This window comes from Camelus bactrianus, chromosome 27, assembly GCF_048773025.1.
Source record: "Camelus bactrianus isolate YW-2024 breed Bactrian camel chromosome 27, ASM4877302v1, whole genome shotgun sequence".
In the NCBI taxonomy this organism is placed as follows: Eukaryota; Metazoa; Chordata; class Mammalia; order Artiodactyla; family Camelidae; genus Camelus; species Camelus bactrianus.
Window position 1 is genome coordinate 21,412,392 of NC_133565.1, and position 16,890 is coordinate 21,429,281.

Below are 16,890 nucleotides of genomic sequence, written 5' to 3' on the forward strand. Positions count from 1 at the left end.
TAACTCATTTAGTCCTGGACATACTCTCATGAAGTAGGTTCTTCCTCTTTTTTTTTTCCCCAGTTTTTTACTTTTATTTTATAGTTGATTAACAATGTTATGTTAGTTTCTGGTGTACAGCATAGTGATTCAGTTATACATATATATATATATATATATTTTTTTTTTTTTCCATATTCTCTACATTATGGTTTATTATAGGATATTGAAGATAATTCTCTGTGTTGTACAGTTAGGACCTTGTTGTTTATCTATTCTGTGTGTAATAGTTTGTATCTGCTGATCTCAAACTCCTTGTTTATCCCTCCCCAACTTCCCCTTTGGTAACCATAAGTTTGTTTTCTATGTCTGTGAGTCTGTGATAAGTTCATTTGTATCACGTTTTATATTCCATATATAAGTGATAGCACATGATATTTGTCTTTCTCTGGCTGACTTACTTCATTTAGTATGATAATCTCTAGGTCTATCTATGTTGCTGCAAATGACATTATTACAATATTTCACTCTTTTTTATGGCTGATTAATACATATATATATCACATCTTCTTTATCCATTCATCAGTTGATGGACACTTAGGTTGCTTCCATGTTTTGCCTATTGTAAATAGATGAGATAGAGTCTCTTAATATCTTTATTTTATTGATGAGGAAACAGGCATAAGAGATTTAAGCAAGGTGACACAGCTAATAAATGGTGTGCTGGGATTAAATTACTTCTCTTGTGTTGGCATATGAGGATTATATCAAGGATGCAAGAATAGATTATCATTCAAAAACTACTGTGTTTCATAACATTAATAGACTAAGAATATTATTTATTTCAATAGAGGCAAGGAAAGCATTGACAAGGTAAAGTATACATTTTTGATGAAATATCTCAGCAAATTATGAATAGAAGGATGTTTTCTCAACCTGATAAACGCATCAATGACGAGGCCATAGCTAATATTTTATGCCTTAGAAATTTAAAATGGAAAAACCTTTAAAATATCTATTAATTCAATTAGAAACAAAGTCACAAATATAATAACATGTTAACCTTGACACATTGTTATGAAAATAACTGTATTTTCTCAAAAAATTAGAAGAGTGGCATTGTTTTAACACTTTTGGGTAAACCTCTTAATGTCTAAAAATAGCTGGATTCTCATATCTGCTTTAAAAAATATTTATTTATTTATTTTTTTGTGGGAGGAGGTAATTAGGTTTATTTATTTATTTATTTTAATGGAGGTACTGGGGATTGAACCCAGGACCTCATGCATGCTAGCTAGGCATGCACTCTACCACTGAGCTATACCCTACCCTCCATATCTGCTTTTGCATTCAATCTGCTGCAATTGGTAGTTTTGGTTGAAAAACATGAAGAAAATCCAGCCTCACCCAGATATGCAGCTGGAAAAGGGAGAAGCATTTTAGTAGCCTTTTGATGGTATGGATATATTTCTTTAAATAGCAAAACTTGCAAATAGTAATTTGTTAAAGATTAGTTGCAGTGTAAAATCTGGAACTGTATCAATGAACCACTGTACTCTGTCTCATCAAAATCCATTAGTCTGTCTTGCACTTTGAATGAATATTCTTACCCAAGCGCAATTATGTAACATTGTGCTTTGGCCATGTGGAAAAATTGTTTTGCTGATTTACACAGATCTTCCAAATTTTGACTTATTTCATCATATAATATCAAAACCCCCCATACTTTTTAGTATCACCACCGAGCTCATCAGAAAAGTCTTGAAGTCCTGAGAAGCAGTCCAGCTCACAGCAGAAAGCATCCTAATTGACAAGTTTTCTTCAAATTCAGATTTTAGCTTGAAGGTTCAGATTTTATCATTGACTACAATACTGTCAGTTGCTATCCTTGAAGTGACAGGCTCATTCTTGTTCCTTTTTGAGAAAGTGCCTGCCAAAGACGAGGTCTGAAGTTTGTCAGGCACTCTTTTGATTAGAAATAGTATCCCATGAAAAAAGTGGCTAGTTCAGTGTGAGACTCTGAGAACTGTACATGTGCTTTTTCTCAAGACAGTTCAAAGTGCCATAGAAATGACTTATGCCTACTTCTCGTTCATCACCTCTAATAGTAGTAAAATGTTCTGTTCTCAAGGGTCAAGATTTAATAATTTCATGGCTCTACTAAAAACACTATAAAGTGAAACTGGATCTTTTTTATTTTCCTGTTATGCATAGTTGTGAAGACTACAGTTACTATGAGTAGGGTTTGTCTTGATTTGTGCTAAGGCACCATCAGTTTTCATCATCATTGCTTTTGTACCATCAGTGAAAAAGTCAAATGACATCTTACTATTATGATAGAATTAGTTTTGACTTTATAGTTTCCCTGAAAGGGTCTTAGAGACCCCAGACCACACTTTTAGAACTTCTACTCGAACTTACAGTTGATTCTAGAAGCAGACCAACCTGCTTCCAATAAACTCCCTTTTTCTGAAATCAGCCCAAGTTGGTTTCTGTTGTCTGTCACCAGTGTTCCATGTTAAAAATGTCTTTGTTTATGGTTTGGGTTAATTTAAAATGTTTAAGCAACTCTAATTTAGGGCAGTTTGTAAGTTAATTCTTTGTTGTGATGATTTGCACAGCAAATAAACAGGAAAAGTGAAAGATTCTGAAGTTTCACTTTACTAAAAGAAACTAACACTTATGCTTCCTACTTTCTTGGTGTTAAGTCAATATTAAACAGTTGAGCAAGTCTACCACAGTCCATGAATTGTGGCAAAAGAAGACAAGGATACTAATGTTTTCTCCCTTCTTCTGCATGCTTCCAGTGACTTTACTGAGCTAAGTATGATTGTCCTCATTTTAGACGTTAAAAAGACTTGGATTCTGTGGTTTGTCTGTGGTCAAGGCCACTCAGTGGTCAAACCTCTCATCCTGGCTGAGAGGCTCTAAAGCCCAGGACCTATTTACCATGGCATGAATTTCTAATGAGGACTAAAATATGATCCCGTGATGTCTGAGGTTTATGCCTTAGAGGGCAGTGCAGCAAATGCATGGACGCCAGCAGTGGTTCTTTAAGAAATTTCTTTTCTGAATTCTATCATGATAATATGATAATACTGGCTTTTTACCAGTGTAACATTTTTGACATAATGTCAAGTGGTATTTTCGAGTTGGAAGAGACCTAAATCATGTGACCTCTCCAGATTTCTTACCACTAAGGCAAGCTGGACTATTCAACGTGCATTTCAAATAGTACCTCCTGGGTGATGACTTCTGATAAGCTGATTATTGTTCATCCCACTAAATCAAAATGTATCACACTGTATGTGGCAGGCACCTTCTTAGATGCTCCAGTAAATCCTGCTTCCTGATTTTCACACCCTTGTACCCTCCCCTTTCCCTGAGTGCAGATGAGATCTCTGACTTGCTTCTAACCAACAGAATATAGACAGCGTAGGTGTTGGCATGTCACTTCTGTGATCAGGTTTCCTAAGATAGTGACTTCTGTCTTACTCAGAGAGTCTCCCTGTTGGCGTCTAGACTTGCACATACTGATGAGGACAGCTGCCATGCTGGAAAGGTCCACGTGGCAAGACATCCTTGAGCCAACAGCCAGTGGGGAACTGAGGCTCTCAGTCCAACAGCCCATGAAGAGCTGAATCTGGTCAGTGACCACTGATTGAGCTTGGAAGCAGATCTGTCCTCAGGTGAGCATTCAGATGAGACCCCCAGCCCCAGATGATACCTTGACTGCACCTTTGTGAGAGACCCTGAAACAGAGGATGCTGCTATATGCTCAGATTCCTAAACTACAGAAATTGATATAATTTATGTGTGTTGTAAGCCATAAAGATTTGGGATAATTTGTTAGGCAGCAATAGCTAACTAATACACTGTACTATCTTTATTTATCTGCCACTTTCTCTAGTAGGGCAAGGAGTGAGTTGTTAAGGTCACTGAGTACTTGTCATGTGTGTTTACCTGTTTACCCGCCACTGAAGAGCTTCCTGCCAGGATCCATCCTCATGTTGAAAAGTGGAACTTGAGGACCTCAGTGTAGTTCCTAGTGCTCCAGGAAAGCCCTCTATGCCCTCCATCAGTTCCCACCTTTGGGCCTCACACTAGAACCTCTATAATTGTCTTTGTCCACTGAAGCATAATTTAGCTTACGAACCAGAGGCAGCAAGGCAGTTGCACCCTGGGGTCTGAAACTTCAATCCGGGAGGGAGACTGTTAATTCTGTGAATGCAGAAACACACATCCTAATCCAGTTCATAAGCAGAGGCGCAAAATGTCTGAAAAATTGAAGCCATGAAATAAACTCTTTTTGAGAAAAAGAAGGAAATTGAAGGTATATTGAACTATATGCACTGCACAGGGAATTGGGCAACCCACTTCATTCACTCTCGAGGCATTAGTTTCTGAAAACTGTAAAATGGAGGTTTACGCCAGGTTGCATAGTCTTTGATTCTTAGTCTGACAGAATCTGGGTTGCTGTGAGCCAGCTCTCTGGGTCCTAAATCAACCATTAAAGGAGGATAACAGAAATACCTGTCTCCTAAGGGAGTCGTAGATAAATAGAAATAGATAAAAAACGCAATGTGCAGCACGGCACCTGGCCATCATTACTTCTCCAAGGGGTCCCAAGTCCTGGGGGAACTGGGGCCGCCGGGAGCGCAGCGCGGCCCGCACCCGGCCTGGTGGCCGGCCCCGCCCACGTGGGGCCCCGGCCCCGTCGAATGACTCGGTGCAACGTGTTGGTGGCGGCGGCGGCGGCGACGGGCGGCGCGGACTCTTCCGGGCGCCGCAGCTTCCTGCCGAGCACCGCGCAGCCGCCTCGCTTCGCCGCGGGAGCCCCCGGTGCAGGCCTCGGCGCGGGTGCGGGATCCCGGGCTCCGCCGCCCGCGCCCCGCCCGGCCCCGCGCCTCCCGACCGCACCATGCGCGCCGCGCCGCCGCCTCCCGCGCGGCCCCTGCGGCTGCTGCTGCTGCTGCTCGCGCTTCTGGCCGCGCCCGCCGCCCGCGCCAGCAGAGCCGAGTCCGCCGCCGCGCCGCAGCCCGGACCCGAGCTCCCGCCGCAGCCGCCGCCCGGCCCGGGGCCCGGGAACGCCACCTGGGCGGGATCCGGAGCGGCGGCGGGCGGCGGCGGCCCCAGCAGCAGCGGCAACGCCCTGGTGACCCGCATCTCCAGCCTGCTCCGCGACCTGCCCACCCTGAAGGCGGCCGTGATCGTGGCGTGCGCCTTCATCGCCCTCCTCATCGCCTGCCTGGTGCTGCGTGTCTTCAGGTGGGTCCGCCGCCCCTTTCCAACCCCCGCGGGCCAACCTGCGCCGCCAACCTGCTGTCACCGCCCGCCCGCCGCACCTGCGCGCAGGGATGCTCTGGCCTGGCGCCTGGGTGCGCTCAGACTAGCCAGAGTCTCCTGGCCTTGCCCCGCAGGGCGGCGCTCGGCCGGCTTCCCTGCTATACACACTCTAGGAATTTTCTCGCCTTTTAACGATATAATATAAATTCCTTTATACATAATTCCTTTTAACTCTTCGGTAATGCTTTATACTAACACTAGCGCTCCGAATTCTGACATCTTACACGGAATTTACGGTTATACCCATTTCATAGATGAGGAAAAAATTTCCAGAGACTTATCCAAGTGAACTCAGTGGTGGAAGTAGGATTTGAACCCAGGTCCCTCTGACTTTAACCTTACCCACCTTGCTACTTCTCCCTCTGAGGGCACCTGCTCCACCTGCCTTTTTTTTTTTTTTCCTTTCATTGGTTCTGCTACCGAAAGAAGCAATGTCTAGCGTGTGGGGATGCCCCCGGGGAAACCTGCTGGAGGCAGCTTTGCGCCAAGGTTTGGAGCTGGGCTCCAGAATGTTTGGTGACCTTTGGTGGCCTCAGGGAATTTCTGCCTACACCCCTGTCTGAATGAACTGCTAGAATGAAGATTTACAGGGTCATAAGGCATCTTGGAGAGGCTTTTGTAGGTTGCTCAAGTTCAGGGAGAAAGTGGGAAGTTAGGAAGGATGGCGGGGGTTCCTGGAGTAGTGAGATGGAAGGGCTACACCCCTGGGCAGGTAGGACATTATCACCAACACCTGGGAAATTCTGGTTTTGCAGGAAATGAACCAAATGTGTCCTGTTACTCAGGCAGGCCGCTGGGAAATCTGGGTGCGTGCGTGTCTGTGTGTGTGTGTGTGTGTGTGTTTGTGTAAATTACTCACAGCCAGTTCCCTCCCCTTCCAAGTGTACACAGTGTGCTTGAGTGTTTGATCAGCTGTTGGAGGTTTGAGGCCAGGGGCTTGCTCTCTCCAGGGAAGCATTTGCAGAGCAGGAGCAGAAACTAGATCTGGAAAGGCAGGATGGGGAGCTGTCCCTTGAGGTTTGCTGTTGGTTGCTGTGTGACTTTGAGTCAAGGTGTTTCTTTGTGGATCTACAGGATGAAATGTCAGTGGTCCTGAGAAAATGGAGAAGGGGGACCTGTGGGCCCACATCCACCCCACCATCCCCTGTCCTGGCTCAGGCCACATTGTTCTTCACTGAGCTGGTCCCTGATGTGCAGCAGGCATTGAATTGACCTCTTTCCACCCCATCCTTCCCACCGCCCTCCATCCTCCGCTACCAAACCTCCATGGCTCCTGGTAGCTGCTATCTGGATATGGCATTCAGAACCCTTGCAAACTGGCCTGAGTGCACCTTGTGGACATTAGCCAGCCCTTCCGAGCCTCCCCTCTGTTGCTTCCCTCCTAACGCTCCACGCAACTGGTGTGTGCTTTCCTGCTTCGGGGCCGGTTCCCTCCGCACACTCGCCGTGACTGCCTGCAGCCCCAGGGCCCCGCTCCCACACTCCTTCCTCTGGGTAGTTCTCCTGGACATCCGAGCCAGGCTGTTGCTTCCTCTTCTGGCCTCCCCCAGCCCCGGCTTTGTGCATCCTCTGCGCAGCTGGGCGTCCCGGTGTGATGCCCAGCACTCACGCCCAGCAGGCAGTCCTGGAGGGTGGGGGTGTCGGGTCCCCGTGCCCGACACTGGCCTGGCATTCAGTGGGTGCGCCGCAGTCCTCTGCTGACTTCCTGATGGTTCACTCGGAGTAAACGTTGATGCCCAGAGCAGCTCTGAGCCTGGAGGTTTGAAACATTTCGCTCAAAATAGGCCATCAAGCCCACAAGGCGGTGTACTGTTTAAGAAGGTATTTGAACTATTTTGCCAGTCTGCTCCTTATTATCCAGGAGTGGGGGAGAAAAGCAAGCAGCGTGGGGCCAGATGCGAGGGTACTGAGCCGCGTGTTTGAGCAGCAGGGCCGGCGCTTGGGACTGGAAAGGATGGGTCCTTGCTGGCCTTGTGAGCTGTGTTGAGAGAAGGTCTGACTCCTTAGGAGAAGCCGGTTATGGACGTGATCTGCTGTTTTTCCCCAGCAGGGTGTTCTGATTGGGGCGAGTTTGCAGGTGGACAGCTGCCACCCTGGGTTCTGATGTGGATAGGAACTTACAGCATTTTACAGCTGGGAAGGGCCTGGGTGGTACACAGTCCCCATGTGCTCCTTTGTAGAGGAGAAGTTTGCATCCCAGGGAGTGGAGTAAGTCATCCAGTGGATTCTGTAACACTCCCAAGTCTGTGGCCGAGGTAGGGCCAGCGCCCCATCTCTACCCCATGGTCTGTACTGCAGCCTTTCCACAGTCCTCTGAAGGCTTCCTGAGGGCCCGCTGCCCTGGCTGGATCTTCTCCCCACCTGCTCCCTCTCCTAGCACACAGTCTCCATGTCCTGGCCATTCTGCCCCGAGAAGTCTCCCTGAGAGTGTCTCACCTGTACCACCCCCTCCCCCACAGGAGTTTCCCCACCTGCCAGCGCTTCGGCCTAGCTCGCCTCCCTCATCTCCAGAACCACAGCATCTCCTTCATACTGGTGCCAGCCTTGTCCCCGCTCGGTCCATCTTCCCTCTTCTGGTCTCATCCTCTTACTGCCCACTCATCCCTCCCAAGCACAGGCTCCTTAGCTTTTCATGAGCAGGGCCCTGCCTCCCTCCTGAGCCCCCATCTCGACTCTCCCCACCACCCCATCCCTGCTGGACCTCCAGGCATTCTCCAGAGGCAGCCTGTGGTGTTGGTGCTGCATGTCACTCTGACCCTCTGCCTGGCATCCCCTCTGCCACCAAGACTATCTGACCAGCCCATTGCTGTTTGCCTGCCTGTGTCCTCTGAGATGCCTCCCAGCCAGGCCCCCTCTCCCCCAGTGCTCCCAGAGCTCACTCAAGGTTTGAAGTTTCTACTTGGAGTCAAGAGGGTCGCTGAACATGCCAGGTGGAGGGCTCCCGAGAGCAGGGCCTGTCCTTCGTCATTTGTGTCTCTCTAACACCTACTGGGGCTCCAAGCACAGGCTGGCATCTAATGAAGATACCTTGAGCAAATGAATGTTGAATTCCTAAGGATTTTACCTTCCTGATGCTTCTCAAAATGTCCTCGTTGACTAGACGTAGGACTGACGCTGGGGACCTGTGAGGTAGGGACCTGTTTGGATGGTGGCCCTCTGTTTCCTTAATGATGGATACAGAGAAGAGAGGAAGGTAAGGGAGGAAGGATGTCATAAGTGTTACTCCTTATTAATAACCCTTGCCCAGTTGTCTGTTTTCCCTGAAGGAGTCACTTTGCCAGACAGCAGAAAAAATGTGGATCCAAGGAAACTGTTCAAATTAGGAGCAAAGAATGTGTGTGGTGGTGAAAAAATATATACCTTTGATAAGCAACTCCATTTCTAAGGCATACACATTTTTCACTGTGATACCTATTCTTTGCTTCTGACTTTATGCAGTAGAAGAGGAAGCAAAGATGCATGAGCAGTGAAGTCCAGAGCAGTTCTGTTTGATAGTGAAAAGGTTTAAATAACCTCACGATCCAACAATTGGGCATTGGTTAAATACATTACGGTCATCCTGGCAGTGCAGTACTGTGCAGCTGGTAAAAATGATGATGGTGGTGGTGGGGTGCGCATAGCTCAGTGGTAGAGTGTGTGCTTAGCATGTACGAGGTCCTGGGTTCCATCCCTGGTACCTCCATTGAAAAATTTTTTTTGAAAAGTGGTGATGTTAGTACTTACTATATATTGCTGAGTGGAACAGGTTACAAAACAGTTATGTGTAGCGTCAACTCATTACAATAAATTACATGTATCTCTACATATGAATGTGCAAAGCAGTTTTTTTGTGTGTGCACATGTGTGACTGTGGGTGATTCTTACTTATTTATTGGTACTTACTCATTATTCATGATGTGTTTCTACATTGTCTGAATTGCCTTACAATGGACATTTTTTCAGTTTCTCTTTCCCTGTCGGTACTCTCAGATCCTTGCTGCATCCTTAGACGTGCCTTCCCGAGGACCTGTACAAGAGCGTCTGGGGTGCACACCTACGGGTGGGATGTCTGGGTCCCAGGGGTACTCATACTTGGCTTCCTTGAGTTCGTACCAGTTTGTCTCCTCATCGGCAGTGCCTGTGGGTTCTCAGCTCCTCCCATCGTATCTGACACTTAGCATTATCTGACTTTCTAACGTTTTCCAACCAGATGGGTATAGCTGAGTATCTCTTTGCTTGCTTTTGCTGACCTCCATTTCCTACTGAAGTTGAGCAGCTGTCTCTTCCCAGACTTATTAATCTATCTGATGTTCCCATCTGCGGAATCATTTACAGCTTTCTCATGTATTTTAATGATTAAGGAAAACTATTTTAAGACTGCAGACAAAATTGGAAGGAGGGAAAGGGAGTTTGGAGGCAGATGCCCTCCAGCGACGGTACCTTCATGCGTGTGTGTATGTGTGTGTGTGTGTGCGCACGTGTGTGTGCGTGTGCATGTGTGTGTGTGTGCGCCATTTTGCCTGGCTCCCAGTAGGGCGGTCCCCGCTGGGGTCTGTTACTGGACATGTTTGTGAGAGCTGGAAGGGAACGAACACAGAAGCTGTGTTTAGGAAGTAGAAAACAGCACGTCCTCCAGTTTTTGGACGTTGGGAAGCACCTCACGGGGTTGTATGGATTCAGGGATGACACGTGTAAGCCAGTGGCTGCTTTTCTCAGTATCTTCTGCCCCATGTGCTCTCTGAGGTCTGACTTTACCCCTTGAGATCTAGGGGGGAATCTGACTTTGCTTTCTGGTGTCTCATGAACAAGGTGAAGGCAAGTCGGAAACTCCCACCTGAAACTACAGCTTTCCTTTCCTCCTGGGGAGCCGTTCCCCGTCCTGGCAAATCTCCCAGCTTAACTGCCCAGGCCACATTTCTCCCAGATCTCTCTTGGCTGCATGCCCAGCCGCTTCTTTCAAAAGCTGTGTAAAAGCCTCTTATCTGAAAGGAGGGTTGGTCTTGGTGCTTCTTGGGGGAGGAGGAGGAAGATGAATTCTAGGTGATCGGACATTATCATTCTTGAATCAGTGGCAAAGGTGCCCACCGCCATGTCCTGAAGACTCTGGACCCGAGGACGCTTAGTTAATTACTAAGCCACATCTTTGAAAAGGAACGAAAACTTCCCTGCTTATCCTGGACTCCGAGGTTTCCCATTGTCTGTGTATTTACATTTGTACTAAGAATGAAAGTTATTTAAGAGAAAATATAGAAGCTTAGTACTTTCATGGTTTGGGGCAAGTGTTCTGAAACGTTTTTTTGTGATTGCTCATTAATATATCAATATTATTTTAATAAATTGGAGCTTTGGGCAGAGCCCTGGTTAGAAAGCTGAGCCCCTTTTTTCTGACCTTTGAGATTGTGGCACTTGTGTTGCCCCAGGAGGTCATTTTTGATTGTTTGACCAAGCTTTTGCACTGGGGGAAAAGCTATAGAAGTGAAACATATTTATCCTCATTTTTATTTTTCAAGTGGATTTTCTTTTTCCTTTGTTTACCCGTTTTATTGAGATAAAACTGACACACAGCCCTGTGTAAGTTTTTAACGTAATGACTGGATTACATGTATTGTGACATGATTAGCACAATAAGTGTAGTTGATATCCGTCATCTCATATAGATGCCAAGCAAAAGGAAAAAAATCACTTTTCTCCCTCATGATGAGAACTTTTGCAGTCTAGTCTCTTAGCATCTTTCTTACGTATCACACAGCAGTGATACAGTCACGCTGCCCATTCCATCCCCAGGACTTACTGGTCTTATTGGAAGTTGGTACTTTCACCCAATTCCCTTGGATATTTGATTTTATATACCACAGTGACGAGTGTTAAATAAATCTAACCCAGCAAAAATCTAGATAAAAAAGGAGAGTAAAGAGCGTGCTCTTGATTCAGTTCTCCACCAACTTAAGAGAGAAGTCACGGCACGCGGGAGGAATAGGATCCCTCAAGTGTTCTTTCCTAGGGGGTGGATTCTGCCCGCTTTGGGGTCACTTGGCAACTTCTGGAGGCGTTTTTATTTGTCATGACTTGGGATGGGGGATGCTACTGGCATCTTGTGCGTAGAGGCCAGAGATGCTGCCGGGCATCCTGCAGTGCCCAGGACAGACCCCTCAGCAAAGAATGATGCAGCCCCAGATGTTGGTAGTGCAGGTGGGAGCCTGCTGGTTGTCTGATGTGAGCAGTTACTGAACCTTTCTGGGCATCTGCTTCCCAGCACTAATTAAAGTATCAGCTTCCGAGGGCTGTTGGGATGTTTAGAATGAGATCGGGTCTCTCGAGTGCCTGTCTCCCCTTTAAGCATCCAAGTGTCCTCTTGTATTTTAAAAAACAATCTTGAAAACAGATGTAATTTACACCCAACCTTTTTGGGTCTTGCTTCTGCCTGTAAATAAGGCTACAGCCATATGGCCAAGATAATCAGGCAGGTGCAGCTGCTTCTGAGTCTTTAAAAAATGAAATTGGTGAGTCTTCAGCCCGCGTGAGCCTCCCTGGGCACATAGGGCCCCATGCAGGACCCCCCCACTACTGAATTCCCCCGGTGCCTCATGACTGCCCTTATGAACAGGCCTATGGGACCTGGGATCTGCCCCTGATTCCTTCTATTAAATTGCAGAGGGAGGGAAATCCCTCTTTAATTGAACCCCGAGCCCTCTGGCTTACCTGGCTTTGCCTGTAACCTCTCATGCCCACATACTCATTGTGTCTGGGAGCTTTGCAAACATAGGCCCTTCTAGGGTGGGGTGCAGGTCATTGCGTCTGGAGGCTTTGATTCACATCTAGGGTCGGGTGGGGGTCTCCAGTGCCCAGGAGGGAAACTTTCCCAGATTTAATCAGAGAAGGCTTTGTGGGTGGTGTCTGGAATTTTAGTTTTACCACTGGTGTTTTGGTTCTAACTCTTCTCAAAGGGAAATCCTGGGGCCGTGAATTAGAACATGTTGTCATGGTTTCACTTTAAAAACCTGTACTTAATCTAAGGCGATCTGCCAGGAGCCCAGAGTTGATATTTATTTTCCTGAGGGCACAGGGAGCAGGCAGCCCCCTCTCACTGGCAGGTGAGGAGCAGAGGAGGGGGCCGTGGTGAGGAGCGTGGACGGAGTGGTCTTCCCAGTGTATGTAGTGAGACCCACTGGGAGCCTGGAGGGTGCCATGGGGAACACGGCCAATTCTGCAGGGGAGTCATGTATCAAAAGCAGCACTCAATAAGCCACAAAGGAGGACTTTGGCAGGAGACAGAGTGGTCAGGGAAGGCCCGGGGGGAGGAGGAGGAGGACTAGGACCTGCTGGAGTGGGAGGAGGAGTTTCTCCCAGGACCAGCTGGCCACGCAGGATTTGATGTGGGGAGGGTTTGTGAACACGGTCACTTGGAAATCATGATGACGACAACAATAATAATAGCAACTAATTTTTGCAAAGCCCTCACTGTGTACTGGACTCTGTGCTAAGCATTTTGTACGTGTTTGTTCATCCCCTGTGACAAGTGCACTGTCGGAATCCCATTGTACAGATGAGTCAGTCAAGGTGCAGAGTAATGACGTGCCTTGTGGCTGGTGAAGGGCAGTGTATGATTTCTGATCCACTGTCTGCCATCCACCCCTCCCCAACCCCACGCCATTTTCTGTTGCCTCCATGGCGTTTTGGAAGACGGGAATTCCAGCCAGAGGACTTTGGGATTTGTAGTGGGTCAGAGGAGCAAAGGGAGGATTTGAATACAGGAGTGAAATCATGAAAGGGCTGCTTTAGTCATCCTGACCCCTTTTAGGTGCTTAATACGTATTTGCAGAGTGAATGGGGGTATAGTGATGTGGCTGCCTGGGGGAACGCGGCGGGGAGTTGGGGGAGACCCGTGGAAGGACCAATAGGGAGAGCAGGAGGTTCGAGTGGAGGCGGAGGAAGAGGAGGAAGAGGAAAGTGTCAGGATGACTGAAGGGCCTGGAGAGGCGGGTGTGGGGAAGGGGATGGTCCGGCAGGGGAGAAGGCTAGGTGAGAGAGAGGGTGACATACAGGTGCGACTTGCTCACCGAAGCGCCAACCATGTGGCTGGTCATCTTGGCTTGAGGTGGAGAGGTGGGGAGTTCTGTTGAGAAGTGACCGTCCCTGAAGTGGGGGTGGTGGTGGCAAGGACTGACGTTCCTGCCTCCCCTACCACGTGGCAGGGACAAGTAGATGCTGAAAGGGTCACTTGTGACGTGTGTCCCAAAGCACAGTGACTCCAGAACTTCCAGGCTGTGGTTGAGTCCCTCTGGGTCATCTTGCTGCTGCCCTTGAACCAGCAGAGCTGTCCCTAGAGGCTTCCTGCCTCGCTTTCAGCCTGGCTTCCCTCTCCTGGCTCCGCACATACAGGTGAAGTGGGCCCAACCCTCTGCAAACACACTTGGGAGCTGGAGGAACAGGTCTGGGGGCATGTGCTGTTGCCGTATCTCATGGGGCTCCCTAAACAGGTCAACCCTGGGTTGTGCTTATTTCTGTCTTGGAGGAATGAGGGTTGGATCTGACCCTCGGGGACTGAGGGAAGGAAGGAGAAACAAGGGTGGGGAGCGGATGGAGGCATAGCCCTGTAGTGTTATGAAGAGGAACCCTGACCTGTAATGGAGCTGGTTGGGGTTGTCGGGCCGGTGTTGTGTGATCCTATGTGAAGTGTAAACCCGGAGCATGATGTGTTGGGTGCTGGGTTCCGGCATTGGGCTCAGTCAACAATGGTTTCATTTTGTTAATCTGGAGGGGACGGTCCCCGGGAGGGGAGAGGAGCAGCTTGGTTGTATAGATAATGACCAGCACCCCCTAATCGTGGCTGAACTGCTGGTGAACAGGTGGAAGGAAGACCTTGGTTGACCGTACGTCATTCCATCTCTCTAGGCTCGTGGTTTTAGCTGAATTACTCAGTGTCACTCATGCTTGGCACCCACGACCAAATAAACCACGGCCGGGAAACAGGCTGCAGACTGAAGGCCCATGGATGTGTTTGTTTGTTTTGTTTTGTTTTGTTTTGATCTGCAGTGTTTTTAACAACTGAGATAGCTGAGAACACTTTAAACTGGGAGTCTTCCCATCAAAGTCCAGACGGGACTTGGGAAGCGCAGGGCCTGTGCAATGAGTGGGAGTCACGGGTGGGAGCGGGGTAGCCGCCGTCCCACCTCGTCTGGGTGTGTGAGTGCCACGTCTTCCTGACCCGAAGTCCCAGCTTTGGCTGCTGTTGGTGACCGGGTTTGCTCTTGTGTCCACGTCGCACCAGGCTCGCTTCCCTGGTTTCCCGTGCCTGTGGGCTCTCGGGCATTTGAGTTCTGATGTGGTGCTTCGAGTCACTGCGCTTGCCTGGATGCTGGTCCTGGAGCAGAGGGCCCGGCCCGGTGGGGAGGGGCAGCCCCCGGGGCAGGGGGCAGGTGCCGCAGCCCGTGTCCCTGTTACCGGACATTAGGCTCTTGTCTCGCTGCAGAAAGAATTCACAAGATGAGACACGGAGGTTAAGAAAGTAAAGTGGGGATGTATTAAGGGATGGAGAGTGGACAGGCTCAGGTGAGCAGAGGCACCGAGTTTCTTTGACAAGCTGGTTACATAAAGTGTGAAAATGACTGGGTGGAATATTCATTGGGGAGGAAAGGGTTTGGGGTCATATTTCCTGATTTTCACCCCAACTCCACCTTCCTGAAGGGAGGAGGGATTTTTGTCCTTGTTTAGTCTGGGTCAGAAGTGTCATGGCATCGGCGCATGATGGGTACTTCTAATCTGCAAAGCTAATTTTATTGAAATGAGGGCATAATGAGCAAAAGGTTACATTCGGGCACTGGAGATTCCTGCCTCTTCCCACCTTTCTTTGTTGGCCTCTAGGCTGCTTGTGACCCAAAACGTGTGACCACTTATCAGCCTGGAGGGTCCTGATTTTCTTTCTTGCACAGGGAACCCTGGTGTTTACATGATGTAGGGTTTCCTGCATTTGGCCCCATGCCCCTCCTTTTTGCCCAGCGTCCCCCTTTCTCTTCTCATACCTGGTTATCTGCCTGCTCTGACATACCTGGGTGGGTCTCGAGCACCTGCATCCAGGAGGGCTTGGCCGTAGCCCTGTTCGAGCAGGGCTGCCTGAGATCTTGAAGCTCTTGCTGCGCTGGAGGAAATGCTTTTGTCTCATGTAACTGAGTCTCAAGTTGCTCACGTGGAGCAGAGCGAGATGCGATTCAGATTCCAACGGCACTGGGCTTGTTTAAGTTGCTTTGGAAGGAAGGTGATGGGAGGAGTGCGGGAGCCGTGCCAAGGCAGGAAAGGGAGGAGGCTGGTTCTTGGGAATTGTTCCCTGGTCACCGGCCTTGGGTTTGCCTCTGAGCCTGGGGCCAGTCTCAGGTCATCGCCCCTTCTCGGGGAACACAGTGCTGTTGTCACTGCCTCTTGGGCATCTGCTTCCCTACCTGGTGGGGCTGGAAAGTGGGTTTTGCGGGTCACGTTCTTTCTCCAGGTTTGCTTGGTTTTCTAGGGAAGGCTCGAGTGTGTCATGCTTTGAGGAAGAAGATGCTCGGTAAAGATCAGAGGTTAAAAACAGGGGAGGCCTCTGTCCTCAGAGCGCAGGCTTTGTCTGGGCATAAAGCCACGGCATCTGCCTCCCAGCAGCTGCGTGATTCGGCCTCTACCCCACATTCCATTTTCATCTACTTAATTTTCTAAATGTCAAAGGTAACGTGCCCTGTGGGACGAGTCGTGTGGTTTCAGCAGAAAGCTGGTCCTTGAGCTATGTTAATGCGCTTCAGAGAGAAAACAGCTAGGGTGGAGGGAAGGCCTGAGGTGCTGGGTTTGGCTCCTGAAGTCACCAGGTGAGCAGGAGGCCTCTGGGTGGGACAGAGTCACCCCTGGGCCTCTCCCGGATGAGGGTCTGCTGCCCGAGAGGCAGGCCTGACACACTTGGTCCATTTAGAATGTTCTCTTATGATCTTTGAATTTTATTTATGTATTTACTTGTTTATTACTGTTTTAAAAATAGCTCATATACTCACATGGTTTGAAATTTGAGGAGCCAGAGTGCGAAGTGAACAACCGCCTTCTTACCCCTGTCCCTTGGCCACCCAGCTTCCTTCCCCAGATGCTGTCAATTTCTTGTGACTCTTTCCAGAGAGACTTTATAAGTGGAGAAACAAATGTGATTTAGACAGATACCTATATAAATATATCTATAAATCTTTCCCTGTTTTTAATGACAGCTTTGTAAGATATAATTCACATACCGTGCAATCTGTCCATTTGGAGTGTCCAGCTCATGGTTTTTAGTGCTTTCACGGAATTGTGCGCCATCACCTCACCAAGGATGGAAGTTTCTCGTCACTCCAGAAAGACACCAGAACCCACTGTCAGCCACTGCCTACTTCCTCCCCGCCCCAGGCTCGGGTAAACCCCACGTGGGGTCAGTTTCTCCTTATCACTCCTCCTCCCCAGAATTTTCCCGGCGGTTCTTTCTGCCCTTCTCCTCTCTGAACTTTGGAATCACCTTGTCTAGATTCCCCAGCAAAAAATCTATTGGTGTTTTGTTGGATATTGTTCATTTTGTAGACTGATTTAGGAGGCATGGCCTGA

At 48.6% G+C, this 16,890-nt stretch overlaps 1 protein-coding gene across 3 annotated transcripts in view; it reads left to right on the plus strand.

Moving 5' to 3' along the window:
• The first annotated feature begins 4,717 nt into the window (after window positions 1-4,717).
• The window catches only part of FAM174B (family with sequence similarity 174 member B), a 31,136-nt gene continuing 18,963 nt past the window's right edge, over window positions 4,718-16,890 (plus strand). Inside the window, exon 1 of one of the 3 annotated variants that reach the window (XM_045522564.2) lies at window positions 4,718-5,247. In XM_045522564.2, the coding sequence (XP_045378520.2) occupies window positions 4,901-5,247 (347 nt within the window). In that variant the 5' untranslated portion in view covers window positions 4,718-4,900. The remainder of the gene's footprint in view (window positions 5,248-16,890) is intronic. The other 2 variants (XM_074353883.1, XM_074353884.1) reach the window with 2 other exon arrangements.